Below are 22,435 nucleotides of genomic sequence, written 5' to 3' on the forward strand. Positions count from 1 at the left end.
TTAATATCACGATATCTCTGTATTTTTTACACCTTTCTCTAATATAGCTTCATACCTAGCAGCAGCTTTTATCTGTTTGTGTCTTTCTTGAACATTTACGAAAGTTTGTAGCAGTTTCTTAAAGTCTAAGTTAGATTTTTTTATTGATTCTTTCTTCTTGAAGACCTCCGACCTGAAAAAACAAAAGACGTTGAATGAGAAAACTATTCTATAAAAAAGAAGTTTCATGGCTGACATTTTATTGTAAATAAACAAGCACACAAAGTATGGTAGTAAACCAACGTTGGAAAAATGCATTTGGACTTTATAAGTGTTTTGGATTTTGATTGATTTTTAGAAAGCTTTCACTTTATCGACCGACTAATAATAATGTAACTGATTTTCTAAATTTGATTCTCTTTCAACTTTACAAGTTCTTTAGATAGTGATAACTACAATTAGAAATCCCTCAGGACTAGATTTAGGGGTAGATATCCTGTCGATGAGGCATTTATTCAAACTAATTTGAGGGGGTACGGTACAGTAACCTTGGAAGAAAAATCGAGGCCAGATGGAATCAAATGGAAATGTGTCTTAAGTTCTATCCCAAATGTGCACACAGGAACACATATGCCTCTGAACTACTATAATGGTTAGCTATAATTTTCTTTCAATCAGTCAAAACATATGAAGAACTTAAGCGACTGAAGAGCTTACTCATTGGCCTGGAAGAACTGGAGCTGCGGAATGCACTGAAGGCGATTTTTCAAAGTATGGAATGCGTTAGATTGAGGTAGTAACATTAATAATCCATACAGAGCTTGAACCAAATAGCGATTGTGAGGAACTTCAAGTAATTCAATTCTAAGATCTGAAAAACAACAATCATTAAAATGTCTGATCAGAACTAGTATTTTCTAGAACTACTGCCGCCTCATTTTTTTCAAGAATACAAGTAGGCGCTTTTCTATTAAACTATACCCATTTGCATCACAATAAAGCTTTGACAAAATTTAACATAATTTAATTTAGTTCTTTGTATTCATTTAATTCAGGGTTTAAAATGTCCAGACTTTAAAAGGAAGAAACTGAGGTTAAAAGCGACGAAGATGTTTTTGTGAAAAATTAAGATATTTGGATCCTCCATTTACTTATTAAAGGTTCATCAATTTAAGAGCCTTGCCTGATCCGAACAAAAAACAATTTGAAAGAACAAACAACGATGAATGAGGCAATTGCACTGATACAAAGTGTCCGTTTTTAAAAGTTACTGAACGTTGAAAAAATGAACGGAAAACTTACAAGTAAAAATTGGAGACTCAATCAGCTGTATTAGTTTATCCACGTCTACTAAAAATTCAGTCGTTATCTCGATATCACCACTGAATAAATGCTCAGGAAAATATTGACTCAATATAAGAAGAAATTAAAAATCATAACAACGAAGTTCACAGTGGAACTTGTGCCAGTGAAAATTGATGAAAGTTGTAATTTTTGGGGATAAAACTGAGGGGCACATTCATACATGAAGCCTAGCAATTTTTTGCAAATTTATTGAAATACCTTCAATATCTTGATGATAAAATCATAGGAAATATACATTCGGTTTTGAAAAAAATAATGACACTATTTGAGAATTGTAATGATTCCTGAATGGCAATATAGCAGATTCATGATTTTCAGTGCAATTCACTAAACTTGGTACAAAAGAGATGGTAAGATAATCTCTTTCCAGACATAAAAATTGAAAATAACCCATCCCCAATTTCAATTAACTTTAGGGCTGTGCGAGTACTCGAATTTCGAGTCGAGTCGAGCCGAGTATCGAGTACTCGACTCGGCTCGAAAGTTAGGTTAGGTTCGAGCGAGTACTCGAACTCGGCTCGAGTGTCAACAACACGAGTTTTTTCGAGTATTTCGAGTTTTTTTGAGCCGGAAACGCCGAAAGAGTCCAACTTCCAAACATTTCAATCATACTTAAACTATTGTTAGTTTTGCCATCATTTTACGATTGAATAACATCAGAGTCTCGTCGGCAAATTTCTACCATCCGCAGCGCCAACACGCTACCGCCCGGCGATTTCCTGCCGCGCGCGCGGTTTGTAACTACACGGAGTCATATGAGCGCATTTATGCGCGCGACAAATTTCAACCTGCGGCGGCGACCGCCGCTTGGAAAACTGAAAGTGAGCACGTGTTTTGGACCTTTTGCGCTCCAGAAAAACGGTGTCGCGGCGGCAGAAAAAAGGTGCTGCGGCTACAAAAATAGGAATCGCGCGATTCCAAAAAACGTCGCGGCGACAACTGCCGCCGGCGACACGAATTGCGTGCATAAATGGGCTCTAAAGCCTTTACTTGTGCCGCCCGAAGTTCCTTTGATGTACGCCGCGCCACGCCGCTTCTTGCCAAGTTTTGTCCTCTTTTCAAATTAAACCGCGGGAAGTTATTTTAACGCGTTACTGCCGAACATTTTGTAATTTTAGTGTAAATCCTTCCTAGTGTGTCATCGTCAATAATTATTAATATCATATTATGAGTCTTGTTTGAAATTATTTGTTGTAGAAAATAGATTAAATCACGTTTTAAAACTCGAAATTACTCGAACTCGACTCGAGCTCGACTCGGCTCGAGGGTCATTTTCAAAGCTCGAAAAAGCTCGAACTCGGCTCGACTTAGTGAAAAAATACTCGAACTCGGCTCGAATCCAAAAAACCAGGCTCGCACAGCCCTAATTAACTTACAAGAACTTAAAAAAATTCTAAAAAATTAGGATGGTTATTTTTCAACAGCTCTCAATAAAACAAAAGAGTGAACCTCTTGAAGTGAACCCTAACAGGTGTCAAAAAGGATACAATATTCGTAGAAGCTCACAGGCATGCTCATAATTTTGAGTTAGTAAACACAGGGCAAAAGTAGCTATTGGGCTATGACACCAAGTTGCATATAAGACCTCGAATAAGCGATAACTATCCTGAAACAGAACCATTAAAGATGTATCATTAAGCACAGAAAACTCAAACAAAAAATCTTAAAATCAAACAAATTATTTAAACTTCTTTCGAATTTCTTAGATCCTATTTTCCGTACAATATTTAACATACGCACGTTGGCTAAAAAACTCCACCACCCCATCTTACGACCCGTGCGTTTACCGCAATCAGTTTGTGTAAAACTTAGAAAAGTTAGGAATTTTGAGAAACAGACGGAAAAACTCTTACTTCTGTTTTGAATTCCTTGAGACTGTTCCTCAACTGAAATAATTCAGATGATGTGAGTAGAATAGTGTTAAGGGACTGCACCATAACACTTGCAAATTTTATGTTGTCTTCCTCTAGAATAATTTTTGCCAACGTACAGTAAATATCTTCAGCATTCAGTAATACACACAGCTGCCTGCAATGAGAAGCAATACAATATCAGTTCTTGTTGAGACAAATTTGACTTAAACTTACATGTATTACGCTTTCAATGGAGCTCAGAATGGAGGCATTAATGTGGAAAAATGAGAATCATATCTCAAGCATATGAATACAAGAATCATTTGGAATCGTTACTTTTACTTAAGACAAAAACCAGTAAAATAGAAAAAAAATTACCTGGTAACAAAGAGGTGTGTTTTTCATGTGCGAAGTTTTTCCAAAATGTTTTGCAAAAATCCAAGCATTATTTCTGATGGACTAACAGAGAATGGACCTAAGTTCTGAGGCACTAAAACTTGTAATATACACCATGCTTGGATAGCAAACTTACGAATATTTTAACTCAAATAGAATTACTAAAAGAGATCAAACAAACAATAAGCTATTTGAGGTTTGCAGCTCAAAAAACGTAGTTAAGAGAGAAAGTCATTTACAGATTTAATCTACCGTGTCCAATTGAAAAGCAAATTTATGCCTTTTATTAGCATCAAGATGTATTGATACACTCCCCACATATTCTTTTGGATAGAAGAGAATATGTCCATTTAAAACTCAAATTCCGATTTGTTTATCAAACTTGTCTTACAATGTCCTCGTATAAACCTTGGCCTTGTGCATTTAGGTCAATTTACATACTGATACACTTTCTTATTTTCATTTAATAATGAATTCTACTAAAAGAAAAAAACTGCGATAAAGTTTACTCAATTTTACAGTTGGACATAATTACAAAATAACTGCAGACATGATCAATTGGTATTGTAGATTCGATTTCAAAATTGTACATTACTTTTCCCCAATTTCAGCAATTTTTATTTATTTAAAAAAAAAAAGTCGGAATGAAAAATTGAACATACCTAATGATAAAGGAGCCTCTATCTTCCAGTAAATTTCTATTCAAAAATAATTTGAGTAAACTAGTGATAAACTTATTGAAATACGGATTAGCTGTGACATTTTCAGAAGATTTGATTCCTAGATTTGGAACTGCAAACAAACAGGGCATATGTTAATAAAATTGGTTTTAAAAAAAAAAAAAAATTCCTCTAGAGCTTTGAAAAAAGTATAGTTGGTGTAAAAGAGATTAAAATGACAGTCTTAGACAAGAAAGTTTCAACTAGATATAAGACCATTTGCAGAAAAAAGGTCTTTCGTCCCCAAAAATTTAAAATTAAGATGCTGGTACCACAGCACAAAGAAGGGTCTATGAACATTTTTCGATGAAAAAACGTCAAACTATAGAGTCATAGAAGTATAAATGTTGCTATTCACTATATTTATACTTTAAAATAACTATTAAATAATTATATATTAAAACAAGCAGTGAACTCCAACACAATGTGTTGATAAGGCGCGTCATTAACTCGCACATATCAACCCCTTTAGTTTTCATTTACAGAGATTTCAAAATAGGCAAACAGCACAACAAGAGAATTCACGATCCAACACTGCGAGGTCAAAGACGCACCTTGACGAGACCGTGTATTGTGAAAGTAGAAAGCTATTCGATCGAATTTAAGTTTTTTGATCTGCCTCAAGCAAAATCTTATCAGATTCTTGAAGAAAAGTGCTACGGAATAATTTAAGCGAAGAAAGGAAAAATTCTGTCGAACTCCTAGAAGATAAAGTCGATTTAAAGGTATTTTGGGGCTAAAATACCCAAATCACCGGTAGTAAAAATCCCGTTATATTATTGAAAAGAAATTGACTCGATATAAATGCAATTGCATTAAATACGTCTTGATTTTGTTATTTTAAACGTCTTTCCATGCAAAGAAGTTCAACCATGTCGTTGCTTTATTCATTCATGAATTGAAAGTAAGCAATCTACATCCCGAAAATCTACTGATTTGCCGTAAAAAATTGCAGAAACTTGATATACCAGGTCGATGCACCCACTCGTTGAATTTACCAACCAATTTTGTGAGTGCAAATGTGTAAGAATCAATATGCTATAGTCATTTTGGGTGCATTTATTTTTCATGAAACAATAATAATTTCAATCCCGAAAAACCATCAATTTTCCGTATAAAATCGAAAAAATCAAAATATGTCAACTCCCCGACGTGAAAATTAGATTCTACGTATGTAAAATGTAAATACTTATGTATCGATATGCTGAACAGAACTATGTGTGGACAGTCAGAAGCCCGCGGCAACATTAATTCAACAGAAAAACTGTAAAAATTAGATAGGATTTTAGCCGCTTTGCCCGCCTCTCCTCGCTACTTACAACAAACCGTTCTTATACTCATCTCAAAATTTTTCTCAGAGCTTTGGGTTATTATCAGCTTCCATTTAAACTCCGGTTCGATGGCCGAATCGGCTGCCAAAAAAGCAAGCCACTGTTGAAGGGTTCTATGAGAAATTCGTGATATTATCGGCTCTCAGGAAATCACCCCATGGCTAAAATTGGTGGTATAAATGTTTAAGTGCTTAAAATAATCGTATTCAAGAAACTAAGGAATTAAACTATGGAGTCAATTTCTTTTTAATAATATAACGAATTTACTACCGGTGATTTAGCTATTATAGCCCCAGAATACTTTTAAAGCGCCTTTGCGTTCCAGAATCTCGACGGAATTTTTTTTTTTTTTTTTTTTTGCTTAAACGATTCAAGAGACATTGTAGTTAAGAATATAAAGATTTTTCGATTTGGACGTATAAAAAATGTTTAACTCGTTCAGGCACACCGTGTATTGTATGGAGTACTGCTGTTATTCGACCGTTGTCTTCAGGTCAAAATTCTTACAAAGAAGCCCCTTGCAAGAGGGAAATTTTTTGTAATTTCTCCCAGTTTTTTCAGCGTTAGGTATATAAATGAATTGTTTGTCAAATTCTGAGGTCAATTATATTTAATTGTAATTTATACTTTCTTTTTTTCCCCTTCATTTTATTTTTCGTATCGAGGAGTCGAGGTTTTGTTGATTTCTTCGGATTTCGATTACTGTAACTTCTCTTCTATTCGGCCGATTTTTATGAATGAGGTCTCTTTTTATTTGTGTTTTAACGGAGAGTAAGGAAAAAATTGCTAAATACATGCGAAACAATTTTTTTTGAAAATTGGATGAATCCTAGCGTGACGGTGAAATGGTTAATGAAGCGTGAGTAATTGGGGTAGGGTATCGGCCGCGTTGGGACCCAAGGGCCCATTGTTCTTCGTGACGCCGACGCAGTGATCAGGAGCGTGGGGACGAGAGGGCTTAGTGGACTCCTGTATGAGCCACGTTTAGCAAATGGTCTAATGAGTCTCGAGGCTCATCACAGATTGCACTTACCACTATCCTGGTGGCCCCGGCTATCAGAGCAAGGAGTACCAACTTTTGAAAAGGATAACAGTGGTGTGGAGATATGTCAAAGCAACGTTGTGAACAAAACGGAGTGAGTGAAATTCTCATTCAAGGAGTGCCGAACTGGTCAGCCATCCTCGAATCAGTTCGCTTGCTTCCGCTTATATATGCATATTTTAAATCAGCGCGCCCCATTCTAAGGCTTTTTTTAAAAAAACCAAGAAACGTAGACTCTTGGTATTCACTGCACATAAACTAGCGAGCCCCAGAATGAGAAACAAATTTTAATCATAATTATTGACGGATAAGTAAACTTTTTACACGCTTTGGAAAATCTCAGAAGTTCGCGGTAGTCACTTTTCGGTAAGGAACTAAGGGACTCGGTTATTGTATCGAGCAGGGTTCGAAACGATCGCAAAGGCGGTATACTACGTATACGCGCCAATAACAAAGTTTCAAGAAAAAGCTAATTCAAATTTTAGTATGCCATGTTCAGAGTACAAAATTGCCAGTTACAATGAAATGTGAACCCATCAGGTATGGTATATGAGGGACTCTTAAAAAAACAAGAAAAGATTTGATCAATGAATAAAATAAATTATTTTTTAAACTCACTTCTTTCCTTTCCAATTTGTTACTTTAAGACACATTTCAGACTACTGTGGAGTTCAAAGCGCATCTTAATATAACAAATTTGAAAGGAAATAAGCGAGTTTGAAAGTTTATTTATTTTATTTTCGCTGACTCATCTCTTAATTAGTTAAAAAATTATCAAAACTCGTTCTTGTTTCTTTTGGAAGCTAAAAATGAACAGAAACTTATACTGCTGTGCTTCCCGACGTATGCCTTAAGGCAGATTCCGGCATCGCGAACCTACAACCGAGTTGAATTACGTAATTATTATTTTCACCTCAACCGAGTCAATCTTTGTAAGTTATAGTCTTCATAATTATTGTCTCTTTAAATCTTATTTCACCACTTTCATTGTAAGTGTAAATGTATTATGCTCTGTATCTTGCGATAATAAACAAACAAACAAAAAAAAAACAAAAAATACTGCTGTGCTAAGGAAGAACGCCGTATGAACCTTCAGGCGTTGCCAAATTTCCTTTGGTAAAACACGGATTTCCTGGTAAATTTGTGAATTTTTTCCTTCCAATTTGTCAGATAATTTTGTTTGCAGTTTCACCTGAGGGTCCTGAAAATTTCATGGAAATATATTCATAACTTTTCTTAAAAATAAACATTTTACCGGAGGGAATTTGGCAACTCTCGAATGTTCATACAGAGTTCTTCCTTCGCACGGCAGTATAACTAACCTGTTTTAGAATTCACTTCATTTCCTACAGTATCACCCTCTTGGTGAGGAGGGGTTGAAACGATTTGAGTTAGTACTTCTAGATCATGCTGCACTACTTCTTCGGACGAATCGCTGAGAACTTTCAGCAGAATAGGGAAGAGCTCATCAATATGAGGATACATCTACACAGAAAACAGATCAAATACTTAGATAGTAAAAAGAAAGAGCTAAAAATTTTTGAGCTTACTAAAAAAATCGTATTCTGCATAAAATGTTGAAGAGAAAACATGTGACGTTTTTCTCCAATTCAGGCCTGGTCTAGTAGCCCAATTAAAGTTGTGGATTTTCGATCAAGATAAAGTTTAAGACTTTCTCACAAATACTTAACCTTTTTGCTGTTCTTTTCTTTCGGCAAAAAAGTTTGCCGATATAAAATAACATAGGATCTTACCTTCTGTGGTGTCTTTGTATACAGATGAAATATCCAACGTAACACTGCAACTTTTGTGGCTACTGGAGTGTGTTGCAAATTTTTAGACAAGACTTCAACGATGGATGGTAAATTTAAATCGTTCTCGCCGGCCTAGATTAAAAAATTTAGAACAAAATAGATAAAATACATCTTTGATAAGAGTCTATACTGAATCTGTGATTTTAAGAGACAAATATAATCTGAAATATTTCAACCTTCTTTCAAGTTCCACAAAAGTAGTAATCCACTGAAGGGAACATTGTTTGGATTCATTCAAACTGACTGAAAAGCTTCACCTGAAAGCTTACGAGAAATTATCTTAAGAATATAAAATTACTTCCTCATGGAATTCATGGAATCTTCATTAATTTCGAATTTTGATGGATGCTGCAGTAGCATTTTCTGCCATGTTACGGAAGAGAACACTAAGTGCATTTCTGTACAAGCCGCGGTTAACACATGCTCTTAAGTGTCTTGAGGCTCAATATAGAGTGCACTTACAGCTCTTTTCCATAACACAGCGGTTTTGGTGATATAAATAGAGGGGAAAGGGAGATGAACATTACTTATCTGTTTCTCATGACTTCGCAAAGTAATTAATTAAATCTTCTAATCAATTAATTCTAGGGTCCTCAGCAATAAAATCAGAAGGTTTCAACTTTGTCTTGAGCACAACATCTTCATTAAAAAAAAACAAATTGACAACTTGTCTTAGAAAAAAAAAAAAAAAAAAGGAAAGTAGCAAACTTCAACACAAAGCTTTGATACAGCCTGTCATTTAGAGAAAGTTAGTGATTTAGCCGACGTGCGCTCAAAATTCACTCTAAAACTGAGGCTTTAGTTCTAGATTAAATTTTGAGCGCACGTTGGCAAAATCACCGACTCTCGAAACGATTCATACTTCGATCTGCACTTTTGTTTATACGGTCCGTCGTTGACTCATGTATCAAGTCGATTATTTTTCATTTACAGAGATTATCATGTAGAGAAAGTAGCACATCGACAGTGAAACTCTTTGACCACCTGTTTTCTCTCCTCAGAGAGCACAAAAGTCACGGAAGCTACTAGGAATTGACATTCAGTAGTTTTCCATTCAAAAAATAAAGTTTGACAGGAAGTCTGCAATGTCGCAAATCGAGATATGCAGTTTGGAAGATTCACTGTCAACATGAGGTGACTGCAATGCCACAATCTACGTTTGTTGATGGCAAATTTTGGTTTGATTTATTCTTCAAGACCAAAAGACTGACAAGATCGAATTGATTCTGGTGCGCTGATTTTTTGACGAGGTCAATTCTTTTCCTTCTGAACCGTACTGAAAGAATTAGATCCTTTCCCTAATTTGCGTATTTTAATCTGCTAATACAGCTCATAATGTGTCAGAAAAAAAGTATAATTTACAGCAAATGTTCCTTTCTTTCTCAGGAGAGATCCCATCTCATCCAATTATTTGGGTTGTCAGGATCGGATTGGATCATCGTATGACTACTTTGGAACTAATCGATTGGCTACTTTGAAAATTTCTAATTGGTAGAAAAAATCAAGATCATTAGGTCGATTAGGCCTCCCGATAGGGTGTATGACTGCACACTTTTGGCAACCCTGAGGCTTCCCAGCTCTCGAAGGGACAGAGCAGAAGTAAGCGTAACCTCTGACACCCCTGTAGGTTTGCCCGTTTTTTGTTTTGTCAGGTAGGACAGGCTTGGAAAAATACACAGCCAGCCTAAAACTCAATTTTCCATACGCATCCAAGGGACTTGCCACATTGTATCAGGCGGAATCAAAACTATCACTAATGCGGTATACTGTGTATCCATTTCAATAGTATCCCTGCCTGGCTTGAGAAACCTGGTTATCGAATGATGTTTGTTGAAAATGCCACGAGTCTTCCTTTTTCAGCACTTATGAAACTGATACAAATTTCATCTCATTTCTTGTGGTGACTTACAAAATCTTATTAGACTGTTTCCCCTCAAAATTATCCAGCAACTACTGGAAAAGTTTTTACCAGCACGCTGCATCCTTTCCTAAGACATGTGTCTTGTGGAAGATAGAAAATATCTTGTGGTAAAAATACAATGTAGAAGTTAAAAAAGTGGGGACCTGATCCCCAATTTTCTAGTTATTGATTTGTTTTCAATCATGGTGTCTACTTTTCTTGGCAAAGCTCATTACCTGATTTTTCCTTGATTTTCCCTGATTTTCAGGAGCTCATTTGCTGATGAGAAACCAAAGTTTTCTCCCACTTTCCCGGGATTTTCTTGAGGAAAAGATTATGATGAGTCGGATGAGAGGAGATTTGGAGAAATTTCTCGAAGCCCGATTGAAGATGCAAGTTCGGGTCATCGATGCGAGTTTCCAACTGCGCATTCGCGATAATTGCCGAAGGCCGATGGACGTAGCCGAATAGTGCTTGGTCAGATTAGACCGTCAAATCTGAAAACGAAATGATCCCTGGGAGGTTGGAGAAGAGATTCCCAGTTTCTAGAACGGATTCCCTGATTTTCCCGGTAAATTTTCATTCCCTGATGAATCCCGGTTTTTAAAAAACTAGACACTATGCTTTCAATTTTTCAGTGTGTTTTTGAAAATCCACTGTAGATAGCTAATTTGCTTCGAAAATTGAATTAAATCAAATCTTTATGTTTCAAAAAAATAATTACCATTTACACGAAACTACATACATGATAAACTGGGCAAAATTCCTAGAGAGATATTATCAAGAAGCGCAACAGTGGAGCAACACTTTTTAACCGAAGGATTCTCGCCACAGGGTAACAGAGCAGTCATCTGCTGCTCTACCACCAGCGGTAGATGAACCAATTACCAATATGGATAATGACCTTGAGCAAATTTTGGAAGTCATCAAAAATGAAAAACGCTCACATAACTGATGCTAAAAGGATCCAATCGATTCTCAAAAACAACCTGGTAACGTATCTTACGCAGACAGAGAGACTGCCGGCAAAGATGAATTAAAAACATTTGACTTACCTCATCTCCTCCTTGCGGTAGTTTGCTTTCCATCGTAATTAGTTTCATAAGACTGAAATTCACTGCTATAGCTGCCTCTTTGATATCTGAATAGCTGTTCAGGAACATACCACATGTATCGGTTGCCAAAGTGCAAAACCATGTATTTCTCTTCGATGTTTCAGACTTCCTGTCTTAATTTATTTTTTCTTCGGAAAATTAGTAGACGTAATTTTTGGAGAACTTTCTTGATTATTCTTCTCTGTTAGCAGAATATTCTGTGTGCACTTCAAGCGATGAAACTGGCTTGTTTCTCTTCGAAAAAATAAAATAATAGCAGAAATTTTGACACTGCAATGGAAATAAGTGGTTTTGAACTTTGACCATTGATAAGTATCATGCATTCACTGATTGAACATGTAAGTGAAGAAGAGCTCATTTTTCTGAATATTTTTTCCAACTGAATTAGAGCATGTTATAAATAAAGTGCAAAACACCTTACATCAAAACATTGGAAGAAAAATATACAGAAGTTTCCCTGAAACTTTATATTTCATCAAAGAACATTTGGCAATGCCTGAAGGCTCAAAAGGAATTTTTTTGGCACGAAACAGTAGGTAGCTCCTGTAATGTCTAAATTTCTAGGAGTAATAATGACTTGCGTTTAGCCTTATTTTTGCTTTTCAATCGTTTAAATCTTGTACATGAGCAAAGTTGAATGATGAGGTTTAAACTCTTCAAAATTCACTAGTTCAATGAAACATCGAATTCCAACATTAAGAGATGATCTCTTCATGTACCTGCTCGAGAAAATAAAATTTTATTTTGGTGAGATAAAAGGATACGTTTCTGAGAATCTTCTTCATAGGCTACACATGGCAAAATTGCGGTGAGTATGCCGGATACGTATGGAAGCATTGAATCGCCAGATAACTGAACGAACTCCTTGATCCACGTGACAGCTGTATACTGCAAAATAAATGAACAAATTTGAATGTAGTACATTAAAAATTTTGGATTATTTTAAGCATCAAACAGACACCAAGGAGAACATCATCAAATGAATCAAAGATCTTTTATGAATTATTTTTCGGGCACTCTTATTAAACTCTAGTGGATGACAGAGAAGGGGGATAAATGCAGCAATATCATCTTGACTTTGGAAATCACTTATTTTGATTTAGGACTTCAAAAGCAATCAGCAAGGCAGCTTTTTTTTGGTGATTGAGGATTGTGTCTAAGATTATTGAAGAATATTAATTAATTATAATATAATTATATATATTAATTATAATAATTGTAGAATATGCGACTGATTCTTCTTGCTGCGGGAAACAGTTTTACAAACTTTAATCTTGCATAAAAATCCAGAAAAAATAAGCAGAAAAAGAGTGGGTTCAGTAAAATTTCAAGGGGGTTCTTACTTGCAACAGGCTGTCTGGTGACTGAGCGTGGACAATTAAAACATTGATCATGTCTGGAAAATTGGCTTTATCAGGATTCAATTTTATGTTGCGTAGAAACTCACCAAGTAAAGTTTCACACCTATTAAGAAGAAAGAAATTAGGTATTGGAAAGAGATACAACTTCTTTAATTGATCAATAATTAACTTGTGCTATTATAATTGGAAAAATGAAAATTGATCACGTTTGATGAAAATGGACATAGTCGGAGATCTGACTTGACCAGTACTATGTGTAAAATGCGTCTAAAAATAAAGAGCACTGACAGAACAATGTGTTTTAAAATTGAAGCAACAATTAAAGCTGCTGCATCTTTGTTCCTCACAAATTTTATTCTCTGATAACAGGAACTTTCACAGCTTTGAAGAATATTTGAAAGTAGCTGCAAAAAATTAGACTTCTGCCCAAATAGCTCCTAAAATATTGAAGTGAGGTTGGAAAACTAGAGATTTTTCATCAATAAATGAATTGCCTAAATGCTAAGTTTTTAAGATGGGGCACAAATGCAAATCAAAAATATTCCAGAATTGAGATTCTGAGGAAATTGAGAGTCATAGAAATTCTTTTAACATTAATGTAAAGCAAGTAGAGACAATTACCATACATTTTATTAATTTCCACAGTGGGATCGGCGAGTATATTGAAAAGACCATCTAATATCTCTGGAAGGTACGGAATGAGATCAATATCTGGGACGGAATTCAAGACTGATATCCATGATATGATGAACTGGCGTGCAAAATTATTGGGAACATAGATCCTCTCCCTCAGTAACGGCATGAAGGCATCAATGTTGAATGTTGAACACTCGGTCACAATATCCTGGGGAGAGAAAATGCTGTCAGCCTCAACAAATCATAAAACATTTTGAACACTTTCATGAAAAGCTTCTAAGTGACAAAAAACAAAGAACGCACTGCAATAGGAGGATTGGTGGCTTGAAGCTATAGAAAATTTTGTGGAGAATTGCAAGGAGAGGAGAACCTAATTTCATTGCTCTATTTAACAAAGATTTTATCTCTAAACATGGCGGTTTACTGATTTAAGAGGATGCATTTGTAGAGGAGGTATCAAGGCAAAAAAAAAATTCTGGATTAACATCCAAGGATGTTAAAAATCTGTGCAACGACTCTGGTATGCTGATGTGAACACATCCGTTATTAATTCAATGTCACCAGACTTCAACAGCTGGAAAGTTCGTTTCAACATTCCAGAGTTTTGACACAGATTTTTGACTTCCTGGGATATTAATTCAACAACTTCTTTCTTCTAGATAGTTCTCAGACCCTGACTACAAAGCAGGAGGCTCAATTATGTGTTTGGCACAAGGATCAACACGTTCTCTTGGTCAGTGTGCGTACTTTAAAAATACCGCACATAGTAGAGCCAACAAAAAATAAAACGTAAAAATTGTGCATAAAAATAAAATTCGTCTCATCAGATTTTGGTGCAAAAAACATAACATCACTTCATTGGAAAAATAAGGATCGTACCTTTAATAATCGATCTAACAGTTCGGAGCCATTCTTTACATGTTGATCAGGATCAGCTGCTAGCTTGCTTAGAGCACTGAATATTTCTGCAAAGTGTGGAAGAATAGAGCTCCTAGCTATTTTTACAACGTTGTACAAAGATTCGCACGCATAAAAGCGAACACGGGAGTCTGCTTCACAGAAATTTGCTAAAATTGGATGTATTAAGTCTTCAATGTAGTTTCCCGTCTCCTACAAGAGAAAAAATGTATTACATACAAATTAATTATTATTTTTACAATAAAATATGAATCATTAAAATTCACTGAAATACAGTCTATTAAAATAAGATTTGATAATCTAGATTTCATGTATCTCCTTTTCTTTATTGCATGATTGAAGTTACGTTCTTGGCATGTTTATCCTGTTCTCAATAAATGATTTGATTTATTTTAAATAAAATAAATTTATGCATCTTTAATATTTTCGGAAGAGAATTCAAAGAAAAACACATTCCCGATCTTGCGATCTGTGACAAACATCAGGCAAAGCTTGGGATGTGAGGCAAAATCATAACCTCATATTGGAGACCTTGAAAATTGAAAGGTTCATATAAGTCATCAGTGAGGCAAATCACTTTTTCTGTTCAGTAAAAACACCAAATTGCGAGAGACACTCTGAAAGTTTATTGGTTTTTAATACCAAAAACAAAAAAAAGGGCTTTTGACACGATCAATTCAGGAATCCATTGACCTCTCTGTAAATCAGCCATTGTGCAAATTAAGTTGCAAATATATTTAATATTTGGAACTCACAGGATGTTGCGAATTTGTTCAGAGATTTTTGAATAATATGCTTTTAATTTTGAGAAATTAGAATTCTTTTCAACTGAGATTTAGGCCTCTCTGGAGGGTCTATCTCAAAATTTTCTAATTCGAAATTTATAGTAAATTAATCATTATTTGATTAACTACTCTGTGAATAATATAAAATAATAAGTGGTCCACGTTCTGCAGGGAAATCAAGGAAAAAAAATTCAAAACATTTTAATTAGACTAGGAGAATTAAACTCTAATGAGTATCAGTGGTAAACTGACGGGGAAGAATGATTTCGCTGCAGAATAATGTAGACCCAACACTATCCTTTGTGACTAACAGGTGGGGCCACATTTTTTAGTGTTTTATTCTTGGTTTCCTGTGAGCAATTAACGAACCTGCAACATTCCAGACTGTTTCTAAGCTTGAACTCATGCTGCCATTTAAACAGACACATGCTGCTGCTCATGGAGATCACTCTTTTTGAAAGTGGATAAATTCATGATTTGAAACAAAAATTGTTTTATTTCTTTTTGAGCTTTCGTCTTTGAGATCACCAGCTGAGTAAATAGAGAACCAACAGACAGGGCAAACTGATATTTCTGATGCTGACTTGAGAGTGAGTTAGTTCCCAATTCCATAAAAATACAGGACAAGTGAGGAAAGTAAGAAAGCTGTTCTAAAAAAAAACAGAGTAAACCTGTTCTTGTTAAAATTATTGAAGATATTAGAATATGGTTTGCAGGAGCTTATAGTTTATTCCATTAGCTATTTAACGAGCTCTTTTTGAGCTCTTCAGGTAAGGAATGTGCATTTCTCAGACAATTTTTCAGTGATGAGTGATAAAATTCTCCACGATTTTAAAGTCATTTATCACTATCCATCAACATGTAGGGAAATATCAGGTATGGCGAGCTTTTAACCACAAAAACTTCAACAGTATTTTGATAATTTCATTGAAAAAGTCGCACCATCCAACAAAAGGGTCACATCTGAGACTTAATTTAGGATGTTGTTGTCTTCACAAATTGGAGTTGGAAAGTGAAAGTGACTTGAAAATTTTGGAGAATATATTATCTACCTATCACTGAAAAATCGCTGAAGAAATGCAAATTTTTGGCCGAATAGGCTGATTGAAGGCTCAATAGAAGTTCAATAAAATAAGCTACAAGTTACTGAAACTAGCATTCTAATATTTGTAATACTTTTTTTAGAGCAGGCCAACTCTCGGTTCTTTGGGACAGCCTTATATCAAACAAACGTTGAGATTTGAGATTGAATTTTTAAAAAAAAGGAAAAAAGGTGAAACAATTAAGGGAAGGAGAGAAGACCTTACCTTGCCTAAACCAACTGCCATTGCAGCCAATCCAATTAGACCACCTTTTCGTGAGTGTGGATTTTTTGAGACGGCAAAATCTTGACCAAGAATCTTCAATAATCTTTTGATTTGGGCGGTGTTATTGTGAGATGCAAACTCCTTCACCATCCTATTTAATAACAGGATAATTTTAAGTTTGAGCCTTCAGCTATATAAAAACTCTCTATGCTTTTGCCAAGAAAATTACTTAAAGAGGGAGATTAATAGGTAAGAGATAATTTTAGTAGGGGTACAGAAAATGCTCAACCGAGCAAGTCCCCACTCATGGGTGGCATGAGGAAATCTTGGAGGAAATGTTTCGATAAAAGAAGGGTTCCTTTCTTGAGTAAAAAATAAGAAAAAAACCCAAAAAGGCAATGATATCTTGAATCTTTATGCTCCGTTTTGATCTTTTTGTAGAGTGAGGAATTTTTCAATAAGGCTGAGCTTCTAAGGCTAAAATGACAACTAAGTTTTGCTCCAAATAACTTTCAATTGTTATCATAATTTAAATTTTGATTGGTACTTTATTACATCCACATACTGGAACACACTGTAATACATCCACATGATTTTATGATTTTGTACTGACAGCACAATTTGTATCAAAATAAGATTATTTTGAGTCCCTAATAGCGATGATCTTTTAAAAGCGTTTTTCAAAAACTCTTGTAAAAACTGTTAAAATGTTCATTTAAGGAGACCCTTTTTAGTTACTTAAGTAAGTAAAATTTAACTTTTTGTGAAAATTACTTTAAAGAGGTTTTTAAAAAAGTGACTAGGTATGTTTTCATGAGTTTTTCGACATTTTGCAAACATATTAGGTGATGGAAAAGTACAGTCTTAAGAGTCATTTTTAAAATTTTCACTTAAAGTCAATTTTTAAAAGTTTAAAGTCACTCTTTTTGGCAAAGGTTTACTAAAATTTTACCCCTCAAAAATTTTACCTTAGAAAATACCTGAAAAAGGTTTCCTAAAATGCACATTTGAACAGTTTTTTTTAAAGGGTTGTCTTCTCAACAGTTGTTGCTACTATGAGTGTTCTACAGAATAACAGAAATTGAAATGTGACACTTCAATTATGTTGCAGTTGTCAAGCTAGGTAAAAATATAATTAATTTACGGTGAGAGCATATGAAACACTGTCAGCCAAAATTCTTATCATTTACAAAGACACCTTCTTTCATTTCTCGTAGCACTTAGTGAGTGCAATGATCATCCTTTCACTGCAGGAGAACTTGAGGGGTAAAATGAGTTCAACCAACATTTAATGACAGGTGAACCTATTAATTCACAACTTACTTTTCGATTTCTAGAGCTGCTGCTTTCCGTTTCTCGTACATCTTATCGTTCAGTGCTCGGACACAAGCTTGACTAAGAGGGGCAAAATCTCTCTCCATGTTGACCTGGTTGTATCAATGTACTTCACAGAAATTTGAAATCGCTTCAACGGGGTGTTCACCGGAAAGTTGGACAGATCTTAGCATTTACACAAGCTGCAGACAGAAAAAGAAATGAAAGGACATCTTAACTTATTGCATGATAGAATAAGAGCCTGAGGCTGAAGAGAAAATGTTCAGAAGAAGAGAAAAAATGTAAGATGTTTTATTGGTAGGTACGTGAAATAAGACAGGGGTTTTTGGTTGCTAGTAGTGCAAAAGTGAATTGAATAACAGTCCAGTGGGAACTATCGTTGCTCTAGTTGATCATGAAAGGATCTTGAATGTTGAGCAACAGGAAGTTGAGGACCTAGTAGGAGTACAGAACTCACGGATTGCACGATAAAAACAATCTCAACATGAAAGAGATACTATAAGGAAACATTCAAATATTTCAACGTATACTTTGTCAGATCTCAGCTACAAACTTAAGAGACTGTGAGAAGGTAATGACAGCATGCAAATTATCCTCTGAGCAGGAATAAATATTGAGTTCATTCAGGAGGTAGAGCAGTATTCCAGACTAGCCAGAACATTCTTTGAGGGATGTTGATAATCATGCAGCTACTTAAGTAGGCATGGGATGCATGGTCATGTTCTGTCCTGAATGAATGAGTGTAAACACTTGTAAATATTATACGAAGCACAGAATACGCGAGACAGACAGGAGGATTGATGGACCATTTCAAATAGAGACGCAGAGGCACTCAAAGCAGTGGTTGAAGCTCTTGAGCCATACAATTCCTTGGACCAGAGAGTATCTGGAATAGAATTAAGTGGGTTAAGAGACAAAAACAGGGCGGGGAAAAAATCTGTAGGGAGCCGAATAGTTGGACGGGAATGAGCTTTTCTTACCAATTGCCTTCAGAGACAGAGACTCCATTCTGAGTGTCTGCTCACATGTGCATTCTGTTAAAAGTGTTTCAATTTCACACTAGAAGGGGTGAAAATCTTCAGAAAGGGAACTCAAAAGAAACCACTATGGAATGATGATAATATAACCTAAAATTTTAATGTAAGCAGGAGATACTTGAATTATGAAAGGATATTTTTCGGTCTGGGAGATGATGACTAGAGAGCATATGCAGTAAAAAGTGGGAGTAAAAACCTGTCGTGATTTAAAAGCTGATCAGAAGACATTGTCAGTTGTCACTTTACAAACTGATCAGGAACTGATTCGGTAGTCGGTACTGATACTGATAAGCAGTTATGCAAAAAGTCAATGTTGTCAGATGGGGCAGCGTATGTAACCAGCGCGCGCCTCTCATATACGCCACTAGGGTGCACTAAAGAGCGCCTCATGCAGTGTTGCCATATCGCCTCCATTTCAAGGCACTAATCGTCACCAAGAATCGTCACGACGGTCGACGAGTCCGACCACTTACGATCGGGGAGGAGAGAGGGAGGAAGTTGGGGATTGGAAGATGGGAGGGAGGGGGGAAGGGTACTTTCTACATTATTCTCTTTATTAATTTTGGCAAGCGCGTATTCTGTTTGATTTAAATTTTTTATTTTTAAACATTTAACATTCTATACCTACATTCAAATAGGACCAGGAGCCCCCGGGAGAGCCATACTAGAGATCCTGCTGATCAATGGGAATAATTAAAAAAGATATCAACACATCAAACTTCATAAAAATTGGTAGAAGACCCTCTTACAATAAGCGGAACGAGTAACTATGATCCTTTTCCCCAGTTCTATTTCCAAAGAGGGCCCACCGACCTCTTAAGGGCGACTCCACGATTCCTATCATGAGGAGAGAGATCCGGAGTTATAAATGAGATTTAAAAAAAATTCAACACACCTAACTTCACGAAAATTGGCGTGAAACTTTCTCAAGATACGCGAGACGAGAAATTATGGTCCTTTTTTCCCCGAACCTATTTCCATAAAGGGCCCAGCGAGCTCCAAAAGGGCGACTCGACAATACATTAAATGAGCCAAGAGATCCGGAGTTATAAGTGCGATTTATAAAACATTCAACGCACCCAAATTCATGAAACTTTGCGTGAAACACTCTCAAGATATGTGAAACGAGAAATGCTGGTCCTTTTTCCCGGACCTATATCCAAAACGGGCCCACTGGCCATTAAAAGGGCAACTCGATGATACAGTATATGAGCCAAGAGATCCAGAGAATGCTTCAATGGGATTTTGAAAAAATTCAACGCACCAAACTTCATGAAAATTGGTGAGAAACATTCTCAAGATATGTGAAAAGAGAAATTATGGTCCTTTTTCCCGGACTTTTTTCCAAAAAACGCCCAGCGAGCTCCAAAAGGGCGACTCGCAATACATTATATGAGCCAAGAGATCTGGAGTTAAATAAGATTTTAAAAAAATTCTATGCACAAAACTTCATGAAAATGGGCGTGAAACACTCTCAAGATATGTGAAACGAGAAATAATGGTTCTTATTCCCGGACCTACTTCAAAAAAGGGCTCACCGACCATTAAAAGGGCGACTCGACGATTCGTATCAGGAGGAGAGAGATCCAGAGTTAAATGCGATTTAAAAAAAATTCAACACACCAAATATGAAAATAGTCTTGAAACACTCTCAAATATGTGAAAGGAGAAATGCTGGTCTTTTTCCTCGGATCTATTTCCAAAAAGGGCCCAGCGACCTCTAAAGGGCGACTCGGCAATACTATAAATGAGCTAAGAGATCCGGAGTTATAAATGCGATTGAAATTTCTAAATGAGCAGTTTTCTATCGGGGTTTAACCTTTTTCCTTGTGGTATCTCACCAATATAAGGAAAGATGAGGGTGGGTCTCTCGCTAACATGAGGGACTCAAGAAGATGAGCATTTTTGAACATCCTTCGTCGGACCTGGGATCAGTGTTCGAAACTCACCTTTGAGTTTCAGGGGCCATGTGGCGCAACAAGCTCGATTTTTGAGGCCATTGAAGATTTTTCAGGGGTCAGATTGAATCAAGGAGAACGAAAACGCACCAACTCGGTAATTCGAAAATGCTCAATTTCCATTAAAGACAGTTAACTTACATGAAGGTCATTGAAGTTAGCGCATCTGTTCCAGCTTGGACCTTTAAAGTGTCCATAAGTACTTGTCCCTCGGCAGCAAAAATCTTTTTCTTAAACTAATTTTGAATGTTTGAAAGTTTGTTGTTGTTTGTTTGAAATGTCATGAAAGTTTTGTGCGTTTTTGTGCGTGTCTTGATTAGTTTCATGTTTCCAAGTTGGTGTGTTTTTGTTCTCACTGATTCTATTGGCTTTTTGCCTAAACATCACGGCGTATTTAGTGAAAAGTTAGACGCCACGCAAGACGTTTTAATAACAGAACTAGTACAACTGTAACTTGGGGGGATTTTCGAAAAATCACTCAACAGAAAAATTAGGATTTTTTCTTGCGAGGGGAGGGGGGGGTAGTTTTTTAGGGGCCACGTTGGCGCAGAGCCTTCATTTTTTAGGCGCCATGACCGATTTCTTTGGTGCCTGTGGGTTTCGAACACTGCCTGGGATCCTCCCAGGAATAATAGAGGTAATACCCCCGGCTCGCCCGGCGATCACATATGATACCCGGTTCGCCCGGTGTAATAGTTACCCCATCAACAGTTAAAGCCTCCCTGGTCCGCCCGTAGTAACGACCAAACAAGAAAGCAGGATTAATGGTAATATCCTCAACTCGCCAGGAAATCAGGTATGATTCCCGGCTTGTGACGGTTATCTCGTCCTACCATGGCCGACGACACCAAGACCGATTTTAAGTCCCTGACATGAGCCTGTGTTACAGAACATGCTCTTGACATAATGTTGACTAGCGAGTCTCGATGACTACCAGCGCACGCTACCGACCTTCCTGCTGACATCCTAGATTTCGTTTGAAATTTGCATCTACGAAGGGCCATTTGTAAAAATAGTAAAAACTTTTTCCGGAGTGTGAGAAAAGGACTAGAGAAAGAGAGTGAGAGGAGAGAGCAGGGAGAGGTAAAAAAGGCAGATAGAGAGAAACAGTCAGTAGATAGAGAAAAAAATTAGCGAGAGAGAGATGAATTTTAGATGGTGAAAATAATATCTCCGCAGAAAATAATTTTACCGGAGGATGAAATACCATCCAGCAATGAGAAAAAACATTGAAGGTGGAGGTTAGGGCGAGTTAGTCAATAACAACGGCCTTTTCGGGTAAGCGTCGTTGGTTATTTTTCCTTGATTTCTTTATGCTTTATTCAATTATAGTAACATTATATGTTTAAAATGTTCTATTAGAGTGTCGGGCGTGATACAGAGCACTATATCGTACATATTTCAACTGGGTTTTATTCTTAGATTCGGAATAAACTGGGTCCTGTAAAATGGAGTTGTAACAGTTTTTTTGTGATCAATGAGTGAAAAATGCAAAGGAGAAATGTCATTGATGCGGAGTATTAGTTCTAACCTTGAACATCAGTTATTTAGTGCATGTTCACAATGAAAATGTGTTCGATTCTG

General features: G+C 36.2%; 1 protein-coding gene across 3 annotated transcripts; it reads right to left on the reverse strand.

Annotated features, from left to right (window-relative positions):
* Nucleotides 1-22,402, reverse strand: LOC109031558 (protein VAC14 homolog). Of its 3 annotated transcripts, none has more exons than XM_072302423.1 (16): nt 22,383-22,402; nt 17,845-18,038; nt 16,522-16,672; nt 14,391-14,621; nt 13,502-13,719; nt 12,858-12,978; nt 12,279-12,402; nt 11,455-11,540; nt 8,440-8,571; nt 8,008-8,170; nt 4,256-4,385; nt 3,198-3,372; nt 2,832-2,950; nt 1,282-1,361; nt 697-850; nt 1-172 (listed from the first exon to the last, which is right to left on the reverse strand). In XM_072302423.1, exons 2-16 carry the CDS (start codon nt 17,940-17,942, stop codon nt 7-9), a joined length of 2,148 nt encoding a protein of 715 aa, XP_072158524.1. In that variant the 5' UTR covers nt 17,943-18,038; nt 22,383-22,402; the 3' UTR covers nt 1-6. The 3 variants fall into 3 exon arrangements, with proteins under 3 accessions (XP_072158524.1, XP_018898684.1, XP_018898683.1); XM_019043139.2 differs by lacking the exon at nt 22,383-22,402 and adding an exon at nt 19,090-19,241; XM_019043138.2 differs by lacking the exon at nt 22,383-22,402 and adding an exon at nt 18,837-19,182.
* Nucleotides 22,403-22,435: the final 33 nt, after the last annotated feature.

This window comes from Bemisia tabaci, chromosome 7, assembly GCF_918797505.1.
Source record: "Bemisia tabaci chromosome 7, PGI_BMITA_v3".
Taxonomy (NCBI): domain Eukaryota; kingdom Metazoa; phylum Arthropoda; class Insecta; order Hemiptera; family Aleyrodidae; genus Bemisia; species Bemisia tabaci.

What these genes read in the sequence shown, in the direction of transcription:
- LOC109031558 (XM_072302423.1), bottom strand. Translation starts at nt 17,942, where the DNA reads ATGGAGAGAGATTTTGCCCCTCTTAGTCAAGCTTGTGTCCGAGCACTG. An exon ending in TACCGCAAGGAGGAGATGAG is followed by an intron (nt 8,572 to 11,454) that starts GTAAGTCAAATG and finishes TTTTTAATCTAG; the next exon opens with GCCGGCGAGAACGATTTAAA. An exon ending in TGAAGTGAATTCTAAAACAG is followed by an intron (nt 4,386 to 8,007) that starts GTTAGTTATACT and finishes GTTTGTTTGCAG; the next exon opens with TTCCAAATCTAGGAATCAAA.